General features: G+C 39.8%; 1 protein-coding gene across 4 annotated transcripts in view; it reads right to left on the bottom strand.

The window, feature by feature from the left end:
* LOC128692929 (transcriptional regulator ATRX homolog) overlaps nt 1–18,708 on the bottom strand; it is a 51,828-nt gene that overhangs the window by 18,456 nt on the left and 14,664 nt on the right. For 3 of the 4 annotated variants that reach the window (XM_053782279.2, XM_053782280.2, XM_053782278.2), the window contains exons 3-5: nt 7,965–8,675; nt 4,547–4,782; nt 2,632–2,772 (exon numbers count right to left, since the gene is read on the bottom strand). In XM_053782279.2, the coding sequence (XP_053638254.2) occupies nt 2,632–2,772; nt 4,547–4,782; nt 7,965–8,675 (1,088 nt within the window). The remainder of the gene's footprint in view (nt 1–2,631; nt 2,773–4,546; nt 4,783–7,964; nt 8,676–18,708) is intronic. The other variant, XM_053782281.2, reaches the window with a different exon arrangement.

An 18,708-nucleotide genomic window follows, 5' to 3' on the forward strand; every position in this document is an offset into this window, starting at 1 on the left:
CAAGAATACAACAGTAAATACCATACAAAAATACACTGCAAAGTCGCTGTTTTAAACCAAAAACACTGTCGCAGTTTTTTTATTATGCATTGCATGCTGCAGGATTTTTTTTATGCTGAGCACACTGACCACTCAGACCCATTTTCTCATATGTAGGCCTACCAGCTATCTTCCACAAGAATGGAAGCTGCTAGAATTTTGGTGTTGTATTACGGGACCGACACTGGTTTGCAAGCCATAATATTATGGGACAGACAGTAAAAGGGTTAAGAATAAAGAAGAAACCTGTGAAAAGTTTCCTCTGTTAAATGTGATAAATGTATAGATGTCTCTTCTATATCTCATCAATATCACCATACTTTGTACATCTGTAAAAAGGGTATCTTCAACAACTCTAGTGCTAACTTAGATCTATCACATGGGCATGATCTGCTTCCACTAGTTGGTCCTGCCTACCCGTGGTCACATCTTCAACTGCTTGGTCTCTCCATGTCTTCAAGTCCATTGCTAAAGCCCTAGCCCATCTTACAGGCCTAACCTAATTATAGTAGTGGGCCCTACCCACGTGACAATGCCTTTAACTGCTGCATCTTTCCTCGGACTCTAGCATACAAGTCTTCAGCTTTCTGCCTCTGTGTTAGATTGATAAAGCCTGCTTGCTGCTCAGGCAATTTTTTTTTTTTTTTTTTTAACAAGTCGGCCGTCTCCCACCGAGGCAGGGTGACCCAAAAAAGAAAGAAAATCCCCAAAAAGAAAATGCTTTCATCATCATTCAACACTTTCACCACACTCACACATAATCACTGTTTTTGCAGAGGTGCTCAGAATACAACAGTTTAGAAGCATATACGTATAAAGATACACAACATATCCCTCCAAACTGCCAATATCCCAAACTCCTCCTTTAAAGTGCAGGCATTGTACTTCCCATTTCCAGGACTCAAGTCCGACTATATGAAAATAACCGGTTTCCCTGAATCCCTTCACTAAATATTACCCTGCTCACACTCCAACAGAGCGTCAGGTCCCAAGTACCATTTGTCTCCATTCACTCCTATCTAACACGCTCACGCACGCTTGCTAGAAGTCCAAGCCCCTTGCCTACAAAACCTCCTTTACCCCCTCTCTCCAACCCTTTCGAGGACGACCCCTACCTCGCCTTCCTTCCCCTATAGATTTATATGCTTTCCATGTCATTCTACTTTGATCCATTCTCTCTAAATGACCAAACCACCTCAACAATCCCTCTTCTGCCCTCTGACTAATACTTTTATTAACTCCACACCTTTTCCTAATTTCCACACTCCGAATTTTCTGCATAATATTTACACCACACACTGCCCTTAGACAGGACATCTCCACTGCCTCCAACCGTCTCCTCGCTGCTGCATTTACCACCCAAGCTTCACACCCATATAAGAGTGTTGGTACTACTATACTTTCATACATTCCCTTCTTTGCCTCCATAGATAACGTTTTTTGACTCCACATATACCTCAATGCACCACTCACCTTTTTTCCCTCATCAATTCTATGATCAACCTCATCCTTCATAAATCCATCCGCCGACACGTCAACTCCCAAGTATCTGAAAACATTCACTTCTTCCATACTCCTCCTCCCCAATTTGATATCCAATTTTTCTTTATCTAAATCATTTGATACCCTTATCACCTTACTCTTTTCTATGTTCACTTTCAACTTTCTACCTTAACACACATTCCCAAACTCAACCACTAACCTTTGCAATTTTTCTTTAGAATCTCCCATAAGCACAGTATCATCAGCAAAAAGTAACTGTGTTAATTCCCATTTTGAATTTGATTCCCCATAATTTAGTCCCACCCCTCTCCCGAACACCCTAGCATTTACTTCTTTTACAACCCCATCTATAAATATATTAAACAACCATGGTGACATTACACATCCCTGTCTCAATAAAAATACACAGGCATTGCAAATGTGTCTTGCTAATCAATTTGTCGGTCTACACCATTAATCTAATGATATGTTCTTTTAGGATATAAAAATATTGCTCGTGTTGATTGCCAATGCAGAAAAAATGTGATTTACTGTAATTCCACCTGTAAGGTTTGAAAAAGATATCACCATCTCATACCAGGGGTTATCAAAAAATATGATTACAGTGGACCCCCGCTTAACGATCACCTCCCAATGCGACCAATTATGTAAGTGTATTTCTGTAAGTGCGTTTGTACGTGTATGTTTGGGGGTCTGAAATGGACTAATCTACTTCACAATATTCCTTATGGGAACAAATTCGGTCAGTACTGGCACCTGAACATACTTCTGGAATGAAAAAATATCGTTAACCGGGGGTCCACTGTATTTATGATTGAGGGGAAAATAAACTTCCCTCCCTCCAGTTTTATGGCCTGTAATATACTGGAGGTCAGTGCTGAACCTCCACTTTCACTTACCCATTCAGAGAATAAGTGTTGCCCAATGATAAGCTGCAGCTTCAAAAGTATGTACAATTTACTTAAAATCAAGAGAGGAGCTAGAATGAGCCTGTCCTTCTCACCCTCTTCCACTACTTTGTTTTCATTTTACATATAAATTCAGACTAATTTCAAACTGTATATTAACTAAAGCTTCAGTAAATCTTACCTTATTCTTGGGTGGCTTAGCTCCTAATTTTATGGCAAGAGCAACTCTTGTGTCTTCTTTCTTTTCTTTGTGAAAGCCACTCATCCCCAGTTTGAAGACATCATACCTAGCACGTTTCAGCTCCTTTTCATCCATAATTTGCTGAATAAAAGTATTTGATTTACATATATATTGTACTTTACATGCATACATATACAGTCAATGTACCTGAAATACAATTTATATCAAAGATAAAAATTAAAGGAAAAAATGCAAACCAAGTTAACACAAGGAACATACATCTGCAGTACCAGGAAATGTATTTAATCCTTTCAGGGTTTCCGCTGTACTAGTACGGCCTACGCCCCAGAGTTTTTGACGTACTAGTACGACTAAATTCTAACACCTTCAAATCTAGTGAGAGAAAGCTGGTAGGCCTACATATGAAAGAATGGGTCTGTGGTCAGTGTGCGCAGTATAAAAAAAATCCTGCAGCACACAGTGCGTAATGAGAAAAAAATACTTTGTTTTTGGATTAAAACAGCGACTTTGCACTGTATTTTCGTATGGTATTTATTGTTGTATTCTAGTTTTCCTGCTCTCATTTTATAGGAGGGAAGACATATTACAGAAATTGAGATGATTTTGACTGGTTTTACAATGAAAAGTACCTTGAAAATGAGCTCAAAGTAGCAGAAATGTTCAATTTTTACCAAAGTTCAAAAGTAAACAAATCATGCCAAGCGTCCATTACACGTCAACTAGAGATTCTAATATTCTTTCATAAGTGCGCTGATATTATTTATACCATTTCTACACTAATGCAGTAGTCTGCATAACAGTAAATCTTCTATTTTTTGTAAGAATAAAAATTCAAAGTGGAATGCCAAAGAAATATAAGAGGGGCCTGGGGATGTGACTAACGAACAAAGAACTTGTTATTTTAGTGCCAGGAATGTCTTTCTTGTTTATTCTGGACCCTATTTGGAAATTGGCATCTTTTGAAATTTGTGAAATTGGCAAAATTGCTAAATTCTGACCACTTTATTGGATAGTTGAAATTGGTAAATGGGTGGTTTCTTGTACTCATTCGATACAAAAAAAAATGGAGTTTTAGCGAAATAGTTATGATTTTTGTCGACTAGTACACTGGAATTGGCCAAAAATAGGGCTCAAAGTGGGCAAAATCGCCGATGCGTAAACATCGTCGAAACCGCTAACTTCAGGAGAGCATAATTCCATAAGTTTTCTATCAAATTTCATACTTTTGGTGTCATTATGAACGGGAAAAGATTCTCTATCTTTTCATAAGAAAAAATAATTTTTTTTTTTAAATTTGGGGACCCTGAGAACAAGTCTCGGAGAGGGCCTGGGGACCCTGAAAGGGTTAAAGAAACTCATCTGATTTACATATAATGAACTGAAATTAGCTTTATATCAACCCTTTCACTGTCTGTCACATAGTTCTAAGTTATTGACACCAGGACCCCTCACATAGATCTAAGTCTTTAGCTCAGCTCGAGCTCATTCTGATAAACTAAGACCTGAAAATTTTGGCCTAGATATGAGAGAATGGGTCCCAAGCGATGCATGGTGTAAAACAGCAACTGAAGTGGTTTCTAGGATGGTTATGGTTTTATTGGCTGTTTTTTTTATATCATTTGATAGAATGGAAGATATCCTATTTAAATAGAGATAATTTTGGTTCCAGGACTGAAAAAAGCTTAAAACTGGCCTCAAAATAGTGCAAATATTCAATTTTTCTGAGGACAGGTAAGGCCATCCCTACATCCTCCAGCTGTGTTATGGGCTTTTACTAGGTCAGATTAAGTTAGTGGGACACTAAAAAGAAACACACACACACACATACAGGGCCAGAAACTGTGACTTGACCCCTGCAACCACAAATAGGTGAGTACACTCACTTTTTCCTTACCTCAGAGGGAGGCTTTTGTACTTCACTGATATTCTCTTCATCAGATTTATAAAGGTTTTTGCTTGGTCCTCTTTTCTTAGAATAGTCCAATATCATCACTTCCTTCTGCTGCTTTTTCTTGGCTAATTCAGCAAGAGTATTTGAAGTTCTCTTCTTAGATGTACACTTTTTTGACAGCATGCCTGCTTCCCTTGTGGCGTGATCCCGTTTTTCATAAAATATGCTATCATCAAAACCTAGAAAACAAATTTCTTTGTAAGTACAGTGGTACCTTGACTTACGAGTTTAATTCATTCTGTGACCGAGCTTATAACTCAAATTGCTCGTATATCAAATCAATATTCCTCTTTGAAATGAAGTGAAATGCCATTAATCCATTCCAGCCCCCAAAAACCCACTACAGGGGTAGGAGAAAATACTTCAATATAACGCTAATATCAACTCTACGGCTTATTTATCTATCAGAATGGATCTAATATGACATGATAAACACATTAAGTAACATAGAAACATTACTTATACTCTAGAATGAATAAAACAGGCCATAATATGGCCTAGAACCAATGTCCAGAACCAGTCCGAGTATATAAAATCATCACTGCTCCTTCCTATAACGTGTTCTTTGGTCCTGGGTAATAGAAAATGGAGTTTTTGAGAGGCTAACTGCACTATATATATATATAGTGTTTGATAGGAGTGAATGGAGACAAATGGTTTTTAATACTTGACGTGCTGTTGGAGTGTGAGCAAAGTAACATTTATGAAGGGGTTCAGGGAAACCGGCAGGCCGGACTTGAGTCCTGGAGATGGGAAGTACAGTGCCTGCACTCTGAAGGAGGGGTGTTAATGTTGCAGTTTAAAAACTGTAGTGTAAAGCACCCTTCTGGCAAGACAGTGATGGAGTGTATGATGGTGAAAGTTTTTCTTTTTCGGGCCACCCTGCCTTGGTGGGAATTGGCCAGTGTGATAATAAATAAAAAAAAAATATATATATATATATATATATATTATATATATATATACATATATATATATATATATATATATATATATATATATATATATATATATATATATTATATATATATATATTTTTTTTTCAACAAGTCGGCCGTCTCCCACCGAGGCAAGGTGACCCAAAAAAGAAAGAAAATCCCCAAAAAGAAAATACTTTCATCATTCAACACTTTCACCACACTCACACATTATCACTGTTTTTGCAGAGGTGCTCAGAATACAACAGTTTAGAAGCATATACGTATAAAGATACACAACATATCCCTCCAAACTGCCAATATCCCAAACCCCTCCTTTAAAGTGCAGGCATTGTACTTCCCATTTCCAGGACTCAAGTCCGACTATATGAAAATAACCGGTTTCCCTGAATCCCTTCACTAAATATTACCCTGCTCACACTCCAACAGATTGTCAGGTCCCAAGTACAATTCGTCTCCATTCACTCCTATCTAACACGCTCACGCACGCTTGCTGGAAGTCCAAGCCCCTTGCCCACAAAACCTCCTTTACCCCCTCTCTCCAACCCTTTCGAGGATGACCCCTACCCCGCCTTCCTTCCCCTATAGATTTATATGCTTTCCATGTCATTCTACTTTATATATTTATATATTTATATATATATATATATATATATATATATATATATATATATATATATCTATATATATATATACATATATATACACATACATACATACATACATACATACATACATACATACATACATACATACATACATACAGTGGACCCCCGGTTAACGATATTTTTTCACTCCAGAAGTATGTTCAGGTGCCAGTACTGACCGAATTTGTTCCCATAAGGAATATTGTGAAGTAGATTAGTCCATTTCAGACCCCCAAACATACACGTACAAACGCACTTACATAATTACACTTACATAATTGGTCGCATTCGGAGGTAATCGTTATGCGGGGGTCCACTGTATATATATATATACACACACACATATAGAGTGTGTGTGTGTGTGTCGGTCGTGCCGAATAGGCAGAACTTGCGATCTTGGCTTAAATGGCAACGCTCATCTTGCCATATAGGACAAGCGAAAATTTGTGTATGCAATAACTTTGCCAAAATAATTCTGAACCTAATGAAAAAAATATATTTAACTATGTTTGTTTAGTATTAAATTATTGCAAACAAATCTAAAATATATTTACAGTGGACCCCCGCTTAACAATCACCTCCCAATGCGACCAATTATGTAAGCATATTTATGTAAGTGCGTTTGTACGTGTATGTTTGGGGGACTGAAATGGACTAACCTACTTCACAATATTCCTTATGGGAACAAATTCGGTCAGTACTGGCACCTGAACATACTTCTGGAATGAAAAAATATTGTTAACCGGGGGTCCACTGTAACTGGGTTAGGCTAAAATAAATTGCTCTTGCTATAATAAGGTTAGGTAAGTTTTATAAGATTCTTTTGTAGCAAAATAAAAAAAAATTAATATATATAATATATATATATATATATATATATATATATATATATATATATATATATATATATATATATATATATATATATATATATATATATATATATTAATATATATATATATACGACCGACTTGTTGAAAAAAAAAAATATATATATATATTTATTTATTTTTTCTAGGTAGTAGGTTAGTAGAGAGCAACCGCCCAGGGAGGTACTACAGTCCTGCCAAGCGAGTGTAAAACTGAAGCCTGTAATCGTTTTACACGATGGTAGGATTGCTGGTGTCTTTTTTTTTTTTTTCTGTCTCATACACATGCAAGATTTCAGGTATGTCTTGCTACTTCTATTTACACTTAGGTCACACTACACATACATGTACAAGCACATATATACACACCCCTCTGGGTTTTCTTCTATTTTCTTTCTAGTTCTTATTCTTGTTTATTTCCTCTTATCTCCATGGGGAAGTGGAACAGCATTCTTCCTCCGTAAGCCATGCGTGTTGTAAGAGGCGACTGAAATGCTGGGAGCAAGGGGCTAGTAACCTCTTTAGATGTTGCTAAATAGCAAATATGCCAAACCCCTCCCAATATAGAAGTCCCCTAAGGCACCTCTATATTGATAGGTCAAGTTGATGAGTTTATGCCCTTGATGGAGATATATTGGCATCTACTGTTAAGGTAGAGCTTTGATATCATGTTCTAGATGTGGGATGTTGTGGTCTATTGTACTGAAAGTCTGGCTAAAAAGTTTCCCTTGAATCCCTTCATATAATATTACCCTGCTCACACTCCAACAGCTTAAGTCCCAAAAACCATTCCTCTCCAATACTATCTAACATGCTCACACATGGCTACTGTATATTACTTATATATATTACTTATATGATAACCCTAAAGTTGTCTATTTTGGTGAAAAAACTAACAAAAACTTACCAAAATCATTCATCAACTGAAGAATGGGCTTTTTAATAGTTTTCTTTCCATTTAATTGGCATCCTTCTGTCAAGTTTACTTCTCTATCTACACAATCTTCTTCATGAAATGCACCACTCGCATCATTGTTGTCTGGTGGTATTTCGGTAACTATTTTGAATCCATCATTATTTTTTCTTGATCCTCTTGAGGAACCTTCAGCATTTTTTCCTTTATTATATTCATAACTAGTACTCCCCACTGACAATCCTTCCCAGTCATCATCTTGCTCAAAAGCATCAGATACATCAGAGTCGTCCTCAGGTATTGTCGATACAATTTTAAAGCCATCTTCTGTTACTCTCTCTCCAGATTTGAAGGATGTTCTTCCTTGACATTCTGAACCTCTTTTCTTAAGCTGATGCGTATCACAAGTTTTCTCAATATTATTTGTCTGGTTATTGTTACTTTGTTTTCCTTTGCCCACTTTTATAGACTTTTGTTTAATTTTTGTACTAGTAGTTGCTTTTTCGTCAGTGTCTAATATAACCTCATTTTGTGTAATTTTTCTTACTGTTGAATCAAATAATTTCCTTGTAGTCTGCTGTGATGACTCTTCAGAGTCTGTTCCCAGTATATTCTTGTGCTTATATTTTTTTTTAGGTTTACCTGTATGATTTTTTGAGGTGATGGTTTGGGAATTTACTGGGCTATCACCCAACAGATGATCAACTGTAAACAGTAAAAGATAAAATTAATTTATTTAAAAATTATTAATGTAAGACTTGCTTAAAATTACCAACTGCCAAATGAAAATACAGCTTGTAGTATCAGTACTGACAGACTGGGGTAAAAACACATACAACATTCAAGACATTTTATTTTATGAAGTGAGGTGACCAAGACATTTCTTAGCCAGGCCCATCACATACTTCGCAACACAGAACAAGGAAAGAAGCTGCTGTACCTTTTACCTATCAAACCAAGATCAGCCAGGCTTTACAGATTACAATTACTAGCTGCTGGGTGTGATGAACCTATACTGTGCTCACCCATCACAAGGCATCTCACACAAGAAGAATTTTAATAAGATATACAGTGGACCCCCGGATAATGATATTATTTCAATCCAGAAGTCTGTTTGGGTGCCGTTATAGACCGAATTTGTTCCCGTAAGAGATATTGTGAATTAGATTAGTCCGTTTCAGACCCCCAAAAATACACCCACAAAAGCACTTACAAAAATACACTTACATAATTGGTCGAGTTGGGAGCTGATCGTTATGCGGGGGTCCACTGTAATTGGTTTCCTTCATATATACTAACTTAAGACCCATAAAGTCAACATCCCCCTCAGATCTACCATTACAAATATCAAGAATGCCCCTCATAACCTTTCAAGAACATTCATAAAACATCTGTTCAGGCTACTGAGTACCATTAGTCAGTCACATCTGTCTTTCACTCATCAATTAAGTGAAAGACAATAACATCAAGAACAAATGCCTAGCCAGGTTTGACATGAAATCTCTCTCCATTAACATCCCCATCACACAAGCTATCATGCTACTACAGTATACAACAAAGTTAATGACAAACTTAACACCCGTTCTTACCCAGCAATGACATTTCATGGATCTGGTGAAACTGTATCAACTACAATTGTTTCAGCTCAATACAGAAAATATTGTTTGGGTGGCCATTGGCCATCAGTGTGGTTTTAGCAAACCTTTACATGGACCACTTCAAAGCAGAACACACCATACTAGACATCCCCAGCATAATGTGATATACTACTACCATTTAATTTATGATTGAGGAAAGAAACAACCAGCTCTGTTTCCTTGATTTCCTTTGTAACCTTTTCTCTCTCTCTCTTGTGCACAGATCTACGTTATTGATGCCAGTGTCACAGAATTACATTTTAAGCACAGTGTCCTCAAATATGGTGTGAGAAGTAAATTTTGGCCTAGACATGAAAGAATGGGTCTATGCAGCGAGTGTGCAGTACAAAAAAACATCCTCCTCTGTACCGTTCATGATGGAAAATGCAAACCTTTGAACTTGGGTTTGGTTTAACCCTTTCAGGGTACACAGGCCCTCTCAGAGACTTGTTCTCAGGGTCCCCCAAATTTCAAAGAAAAAAACAAATTTTTCTTGTGAAAAGATAGAGAATCTTTTCCCGGTCATAATGACACCAAAAGTATGAAATTTCATGGAAAACTTACAGAATTATGCTCTTGCAAAGTTAGCCATCTCGACGATGTTTACGCATCAGCGATTTTGCCCACTTTGAGCCCTATTTTTGGCAAATTCCAATGTACTAGTCGACAAAAATCATAACTATTTCGCTAGAACTCCATTTTTTCTATCAAATGAATACAAGAAACCACCAATTTACCGATTTCAACTATCCAATACAGTGCTCAGAATTTAGCAATTTTGCCAATTTCACACAAATTTCAAAAGATGCCAATTTCCAAATAGGGTCCAGAATAAACAAGAGACATTCCTGGCACTAAAATAACATTTCCTCTGTTCATTAGTCACGTCCCCAGGCCCCTCTTACATTTGTTTTGCTTTCCACTTTGAATTTTTATTCTCACAAAAAAAAAAAAATAAGATTTACTGTTATGCAGACTACATGTACTGCATTAGTGTAGAAATGGTATAAATAATATCGGCGCACTTGTGAAAGAATATTAGACTCACCAGTTGACGTGTATTGGACACTTAGCATGATTTGTTTACTTTTGAACTTTGGTAAAAATAAAATATTTCTGCTACTCTGAGCTCAATTTCAAGGTACTTTTCATTGTAAAACCAGTCAAATCATCTCAATTTCTGTAATATGTCTTCCATTCTATACAATGAGACCAGGAAAACTAGAATACAACAATAAATACCATACGAAAATATAGTGCAAAGTCGCTGTTTTAATCCAAAAACACGGTCGAAGTTTTTTTTTTCTCATTATGCACTGTGTGCTGCAGGATTTTTTTTATACTGCGCACACTGACCACAGACCCATTCTTTCATATGTAGGCCTACCAGCTTTCTCTCACTACATTTGAAGGCGCTAGAATTTATGCGTACTAGTACGTCATGGACACTGGTGTGTAAGCAGTACTAGTATGGCCGAAACCCTGAAAGGATTAAAAAAGTGACTCCGAGGCTTTTTCAAGGATTAGTTTTATTGGCTGTTTCTTGGTATCACTTGCAAGTATGGAATACAGTAGGACCCCCATATCCGCAGGTCTGGTGTCCTCGGTTTGAGTTATCCATGGCCCTAAAATAACTCTTAATTTTGCTTAATAATGGCCTCAAAGTGCAAAAGCCTAAGAGAAGCTGTGAAGTGCTTCCTATCAGTGAAAAAGTGATAATTCTCCACTTATTGTGTGAAATTTATCAATTAAACATTATAGTAGATATGTATAGGAATTATATATACTGTACAATGGACCCCCGCATAGCGATATTAATCCGTGCAAGAGAGCTCATTGTTATGCGAAATTATCGTTATGCGAATTAATTTTCCCCATAAGAAATAATGGAAATCAAATTAATCCGTGCAAGACACCCCAAAGTATGAAAAAAAAAATTTTACCACATGAAATATTAATTTTAATACACACAAACTGAAAAAGGCATGCACAATTACATGACACTTACTTTTATTGAAGATCTGGTGATGACTGATGGGATGGGAGGAGGAGTGTGTGTTAGTGTTTAGAAGGGGAATCCCCTTCCATTAAGACTTAGAGGTGTCAAGTCCTTTTCTGGGGTTTCTTCCCTTCTTCTTTTAATGCCACTAGGACCAGCTTCAGAGTCACTGGAGTTCTGTCGCACAACATATCTGTCCATAGTGGCCTGTACCTCTCGTTCCTTTATGACTTCCCTAAAGTGTTTCACAACATTGTCAGTGTAATAGTCACCAGCACGGCTTGCAATAGCTATGAGAGGGTGATTTTCATCCATGAAGGTTTGCACTTCAAGCCACTTTGCACAGATTTCCTTAATCTTTGTAGTAGGCAATTTCTTCAATTTCTCTCTCCCCTCCTTCAAACCAGTTTCCTCAGGTCTGGCCTCTTGCTGTTGAAGTTGATCTATCAGCTCATCAGTGGTTAGTTCTTCATTGTCCTCCTCCACCAACTCTTCCACATCATCCCCACTAACCTCCAACACCAAGGACTTTCCCAATGCCATAATGGATTCCTCAACTGGCATAGTATTCTCAGGGTTAGCCTGAAACCCTTCAAAATCCCTTTGGTCTACACATTCTGGCCACAGTTTCTTCCAAGCAGAGTTCAAGGTCCTCTTAGTCACTCCCTCCCAAGCCTTACCTATAAGGTTTACACAATTGAGGATATTAAAGTGATCTCTCCAAAAGTCTCTTAGAGTCAGTTGAGTTTCTGAGGTCACTACAAAGCACCTTTCAAACAGAGCTTTTGTGTACAGTTTTTTGAAGTTTGCAATAACCTGCTGGTCCATGGGCTGCAGGAGAGGAGTGGTATTAGGAGGCAAAAACTTCACCTTAATGAATTTCATGTCCCCATAAAGTCGCTCTGCCACGTCTGTAGGATGACCAGGGGCATTGTCTAACACCAGGAGGCACTTAAGTTCTAATTTCTTTTCAGTTAGGTAATCTTTCACATTGGGGGCAAATGCATGGTGTAACCAGTCTAGAAAAAGTCCCTAGTGACCCATGCCTTACTGTTTGCCCTCCACAGCACACACAAATTTTCCTTGAGGACATTCTTTTGCCTGAACGGTCTGGGAGTTTCAGAGTGATACACTAATAAAGGCTTCACTTTGCAATCACCAGTAGCATTGGAACACATCAACAGAGTAAGCCTGTCTTTCATAGGCTTATGTCCTGGGAGTGCCTTTTCCTCCAGAGTAATGTAGGTCCTGCTTGGCATTTTCTTCCAAAACAGGCCTGTTTCATCACAATTAAACACTTGTTCAGGTTTCAGTCCTTCAGTTTCTATGTACTCCTTGAATTCCTGCACATATTTTTCAGCTGCTTTGTGGTCCGAACTGGCAGCCTCACCATGCCTTATCACACTATGTATGCCACTACGCCTCTTAAATCTCTCAAACCAACCTTTGCTGGCCTTAAATTCACTCACATCATCACTAGTTGCAGGCATTTTTTTAATTAAATCCTGATGCAACTTCCTAGCCTTTTCACTTATGATCACTTGAGAGATGCTATCTCCTGCTATCTGTTTCTCATTTATCCACACCAATAAGAGTCTCTCAACATCTTCCATCACTTGCGATCTCTGTTTCGAAAACACAGTTAAACCTTTGGCAAGAACAGCTTCCTTGATTGCCTTTTTGTTGCCCACAATAGTAGCGATGGTTGATTGGGGTTTACTATACAACCTGGCCAGCTCGGAGACACGCACTCCACTTTCATACTTATCAATGATCTCTTTCTTCATCCCTATAGTAATTCTCACCCTTATTGCTGTAGGGTTGGCACTAGAAGCTTTCTTGGGGCCCATGGTCACTTATTTTGCAGATAAAATCACCAGAAACACTGTAATAATACGAAATGTTCCGATTGTATGCTTGGATGTTACCGCAGAGGCTGGCTGGTAAACAATGCCACCGGCGGAACATGTGAGGCTGGCTAAGGGCGCACATTAGATGCGTCTCGGACGAACAGCGTTGAGCGGGTTTTTTAGCGGTATGCGAGGCAAAATCTTGGCAATAAAATGTAGCGGTATGCGGATTTAACGTTATGTGATGCCAACGGTATGCGGGGGTCCACTGTATAAGGTTCGCTACTATCCGTGGTTTCAGTACCCACAGCAGTTCCTTGGAACATGTCCCCTATGGATACAGTGGTCCTACTTTACATACTAATGAAGCAGAGATAATTTTAGTCTATTTCAGCTAAAAATAAAACTCAAAATGAGCAAAAATACCAATGCATAAATTGTGCCCAGACCACCAACTTTGCTCCTGCATAATTCCATAAGTTTTCCACCAAATTTTTTACCATTACCTTCAGAAAATTATTTTCTACAATTTCAGAAGAAATTTTTTTTTAAATCACAACACTATCAGCACTTTTAATTTCAGGAGTCATGACAGTGAAAGCTTAACTTTGAAAGTACGTACAGTATGTAGGAAACCAACTAACAAGGATGACCTTTTACACTCCCATTCACACCACGACACTAGAACCACAGTTCCTCAAAGAGGAGCATGGTTTCATTACACAACTATTGAGCCGTTTACAAGTCCCACCACACTTCATCTCAAGACTAGAGAAATCTCGCCATCTGCATCATTACATGTGAGAGCAGCCAACAGATACAGTGTCCTCCCATTAGCAACACAGCCATCATCATCTAGTGCACTAGCTAATAATTCCCTCTGCCACCACCATTAACCCATAAACTGTTCAAACGTATATATACGTTCATACCGCTAGTGCCCCAAATTTATATATACGTTTTATTTTTCTTGCCTTCAGATTTGGCACGATTGGCCTGAGATGCCTTGTCAGCATAGAATGGGTCTTAACACTCAGTGTGCACTGTATTAAAAAATCTGGGACCACTTAGTATCTTGTGGGAGCACCAGTTCAAATGATTGCCAGCTAGAGCAAACAGTGTGGCAAACACCTGGGATTCACTGATTTCATGTAGTATTAACTCTCCCATTTTCAGAGGAAAGTGATTTTGACCCCAAGTTTAGTGGCTTTGAGGTAGATGTGACCATAACCCATGTGCAATATTTGTGCAACACCCTTTCAGAATGTCTTATAACATATGCCCTAAGTAAAGAGAAACAATTCTGGAACGTAATACTTTTTCAGCAGGCTCGCTGGCTGGCTGACTGGCTGATTGGCTGGCTGGCTGGCCAGCTGTGTGGCTGGCCAGCTGCTGGCAGCCTGGCTCTATCTCTGTATCTATGTCTATCTCTGTCTCTGTCTCTTTCTCACAGGTACACATAAATACAAGTATACATGGTGTAAATTACCTAGGATAACCCAAAAAAAAACCAAAGTGCTATACATGTACTTTGCTTGAAGATTTGAGTAAATGTGATGACGCAGTCTTGTGGCTCTGAGACAGAAAGTTAGACAGATATTATTATTATAATCAAAAAGAAGCGCTAAGCCACAAGGGCTATACAGCGCTGCAGGGTAGGGGAGGAAGCAAGGGAATTGGATGGCAGAAGGGAGGGGGGATGATCAGCAGGTTACAGAAAACAGCGGGGCAGGGGATAGTACGGGGGTAGAGGGTAGCAAGAGATTGAAGTAGAAAGGGCTGAAGGTATCAGAATTTGTGAAGTAAGTCAGTTGTTGTCAAAAAGTCAATGAGAGAGTCCGGATGAAAGGTGGGTCCATCAGCGAGAAGGGAAGGTAAAGAGAGAGCAGGGGAGCGAAGACGACGACAGAGGTAAATTCTGCGTGCTCGTTGATAAAGTGGGCAGTCCAACAGAATGTGGCTGACTGATAATGGAGCTTGGCAATTCTCACAGAGAGGAGCAAGACGCCTCTCCATGAGATATCCATGAGTAAGACGAGTATGGCCAATGCAAAGACGGGAGAGAGTAGTCTCCCAACCTCGACACTGGTGATAAGAAGACGGCCAGTAACCTATACTCGGTTTAATAGATTGAAGTTTGTTGCCGAGCATAGTAGACCAACGTTGTTGCCAACGGGTGTGAAGGTGGGAAGATATTGCAGTAAAATAATCCGTAAATGGAATACCTCTATAAGAAACTGGTAGGTCATGTACTGCTGACCGCGCAGCAGTGTCTGCCTGTTCATTGCCCTGTACGTCAACATGACCAGGGACCCAACAAAAAACAATATCTTTATGCTTGGTAAAGATGCGGTGTAGCCAAAGTTGGATACGGAGGACTAAGGGGTGAGATGAATCAAATTTTTGTATAGCCTGTAAAGCACTAAGGGAGTCTGAGACAACCACAAATGATGATACAGGCATAGATGCAATACGGATAAGTGCTGTAAGGATGGCATATAATTCAGCAGTAAAAATACTAGCCGAAGATAGTAAATGCCCTTGTACGACGCTGTCCGGAAACACTGCTGCGAATCCTACGCCGTCAGAAGACTTAGAGCCATCTGTGTACACAGCAATGGCATGAGAATGAGAGGGAAAGTGGTCAAGAAAATGAGAGCGGGAAGCGACCGTCGACAGTTGGGCTTTCGAGCAAGGGAGGGAGAAAGAACAGACTCGAACAGCTGGAACTTCCCAGGGGGGTAGGGAAAAGTGAGATGCTACATGTACATAGAAAGGTGGTAGTTGAAGAGAAGACAAGAGCGAATGAAGGCGAAGAGAGAAGGGACGGAGTAAACAGGGGCGGCGAACAAATAAAGAATGTCTACTAATATCAGTGACCATTCTATAAATGGAAGGATTGCGGAGATCATGAGAGTGTACATAGTAGCGCAGGCAATGGGCATCACGGCGATCGGATAAGGATGGAACGTTCGCTTCTGCATAGAGGCTCTCGACAGGGGAAGAGCGAAAAGCACCAAGGCATAAACGTAATCCTTGGTGATGAATGGGGTTAAGGCTAGAGAGAGTAGCAGGAGATGCCGCTGAATAGATCTGGTCACCATAATCAAGTTTCGATAAAATAAGGGTGGAATGTAGGCGAAGGAGGGTTCGACGATCAGCTCCCCATGAAAGATGAGCAAGGGTTTTAAGAAGGTTCAGCCGGCTGTGACAAGTTGCCTTCAAAGAGGTAATGTGAGGTTTCCAGGATAACCTACGATCAAAGAGGAGGCCCAGAAACTTGACTGTATCACGTTCAGGGATACGGGAGCCATAGAGGTACAAAGGATGATCGGAGATGACAGAGCGTCTAGTGAAAGTGATTTGGTGGGTTTTAGTGCTGGAAAATTTAAACCCACGTGTGGTGGCCCAATTGGAAACACGGTCGACTGCATGTTGGAGAGAAACTGTAATGAGGTGACAGTCAGCGCCTGCACAGGCAATAGCGAAGTCATCAACATAGAGTGATGACCAAATATTTGATGGAAGACTAGAGGCCAAATCATTAATAGCAAGGAGAAAAAGTGTTGTGCTCAGAACACATCCCTGGGGGACACCTTCAGCTTGGATAAAGTCCGGGGAGAGCACATTATTAACCCGAACACGGAAATGCCTGTCAGTTAAAAAGTTCTTAAGGAAGGATGGTAGATTGCCTCGAAGGCCTAAGGAGTGGGCTTGGGCTAAAATATTATACCTCCAAGTTGTGTCATATGCCTTCTCAAGGTCAAAAAATATGGCAATAACTGAGTGGTTATTCGCAAAGGCATTACGAACATACGTATCCAAGCGTAGTAAGGGGTCTATGGTAGAACGTCCCTTACGAAAGCCATATTGACGAGTGGAGAGACTGTTGTGTGTCTCTAAATACCACACTAAACGTCTATTTACTAGGCGTTCCATTACTTTGCAAACTGCACTGGTAAGAGCAATGGGACGATAGTGGGAGGTTTCATGTCCCGTAGTGCCTGGTTTGCGGAAAGGGAGAACAATGGCGGATTTCCACAGCTGTGGAAGAACTCCTTGTGACCAAATAAGATTGTAAAGGCGTAATAGGACTGCAAGGGCTGACTGATGTAAATGTTGTAGCATACGAATATGAATGTCGTCGGGCCCAGCTGCCGATGATCGGCAAGCTGAGAGTGTTGCCTCCAGTTCTTGAAGTGTAAAAGGCACATTATACTGTTCTTCTCTGAGAGAAGAAAAGTCCAAGGGTGCTAACTCTCTGGCAGACTTTGAGGAAAGAAATGAGGGGCATAGATGGAGTCCCTGAGAAATACGGACCAGATGATTGCCAATTTCATTGGCAACATCTAGTGGGTTTGCTATATCAACACCGGCAACCCGCAGAACAGGAGCCAGGTCACGAGAATATTTACCACTCAGTTTTCGTACTTTTTTCCAGACTGCACTCATAGAGGAAGCAGAGGTGATGGTGGAGACATAATCTCGCCAGCAAGTGCGTTTAGCGTCACGGATGACACGGCGAGCGATCGCACGCTTCTGCTTAAATTCAAGAAGTCTCTCTGTGGTTCTATTGTACCGGTACCTGCCCCATGCAGCGCCTTTCAAACGTACTGCACGAGCACAAGCAGGAGACCACCAAGGCACGCATTTCTGAGAATGCCTGCCCGAAGTTTGGGGTATAGAATGAGAAGCTGCGGTTAAAACGGAGGACGAGAAGAGGTGTAAAAGCTCATCGATGGAGGACGAAGAAGGAACCTCTCTAAAATAGTTAGGTGTGAGTAAAGGTTCCAATTTGCCTGATCAAATTGCCAGCGTGGGATGCGAAGAGGTGGTGAATATGAAGGGAAAGTAAGAATGATTGGGAAATGATCGCTGTCATGTAAGTCCGGAAGAACAGACCAAGTGAAGTCTAATGCGGCGGAGGAAGAGCAGACTGAGAGATTGATGCAAGAGAGAGTGTGAGTCCGAGGATCAAAATGGGTGTGAGTACCTGTATTTAAAACATGGAGGGGGTGGGTGGCAAGAAAAGCCTCTAACTGAATGCCACGGGAATCACAGTGAGACCCCCCCCCCAGAGGAAATGGTGGGCATTAAAATCACCAAGTAACAGAATCGGTGGTGGTAATGACGAAACAAGAAAGGCAATATCCGGAATAGATAATGCCCGAGAAGGAGAGAGATATAAAGAACAGAGCGTATACCACCTATGCAAGTGGATACGGGCTGCTGTGTAATGCAGCGTAGTACGA

This window comes from Cherax quadricarinatus, chromosome 38, assembly GCF_038502225.1.
Source record: "Cherax quadricarinatus isolate ZL_2023a chromosome 38, ASM3850222v1, whole genome shotgun sequence".
Classification (NCBI taxonomy): domain Eukaryota; kingdom Metazoa; phylum Arthropoda; class Malacostraca; order Decapoda; family Parastacidae; genus Cherax; species Cherax quadricarinatus.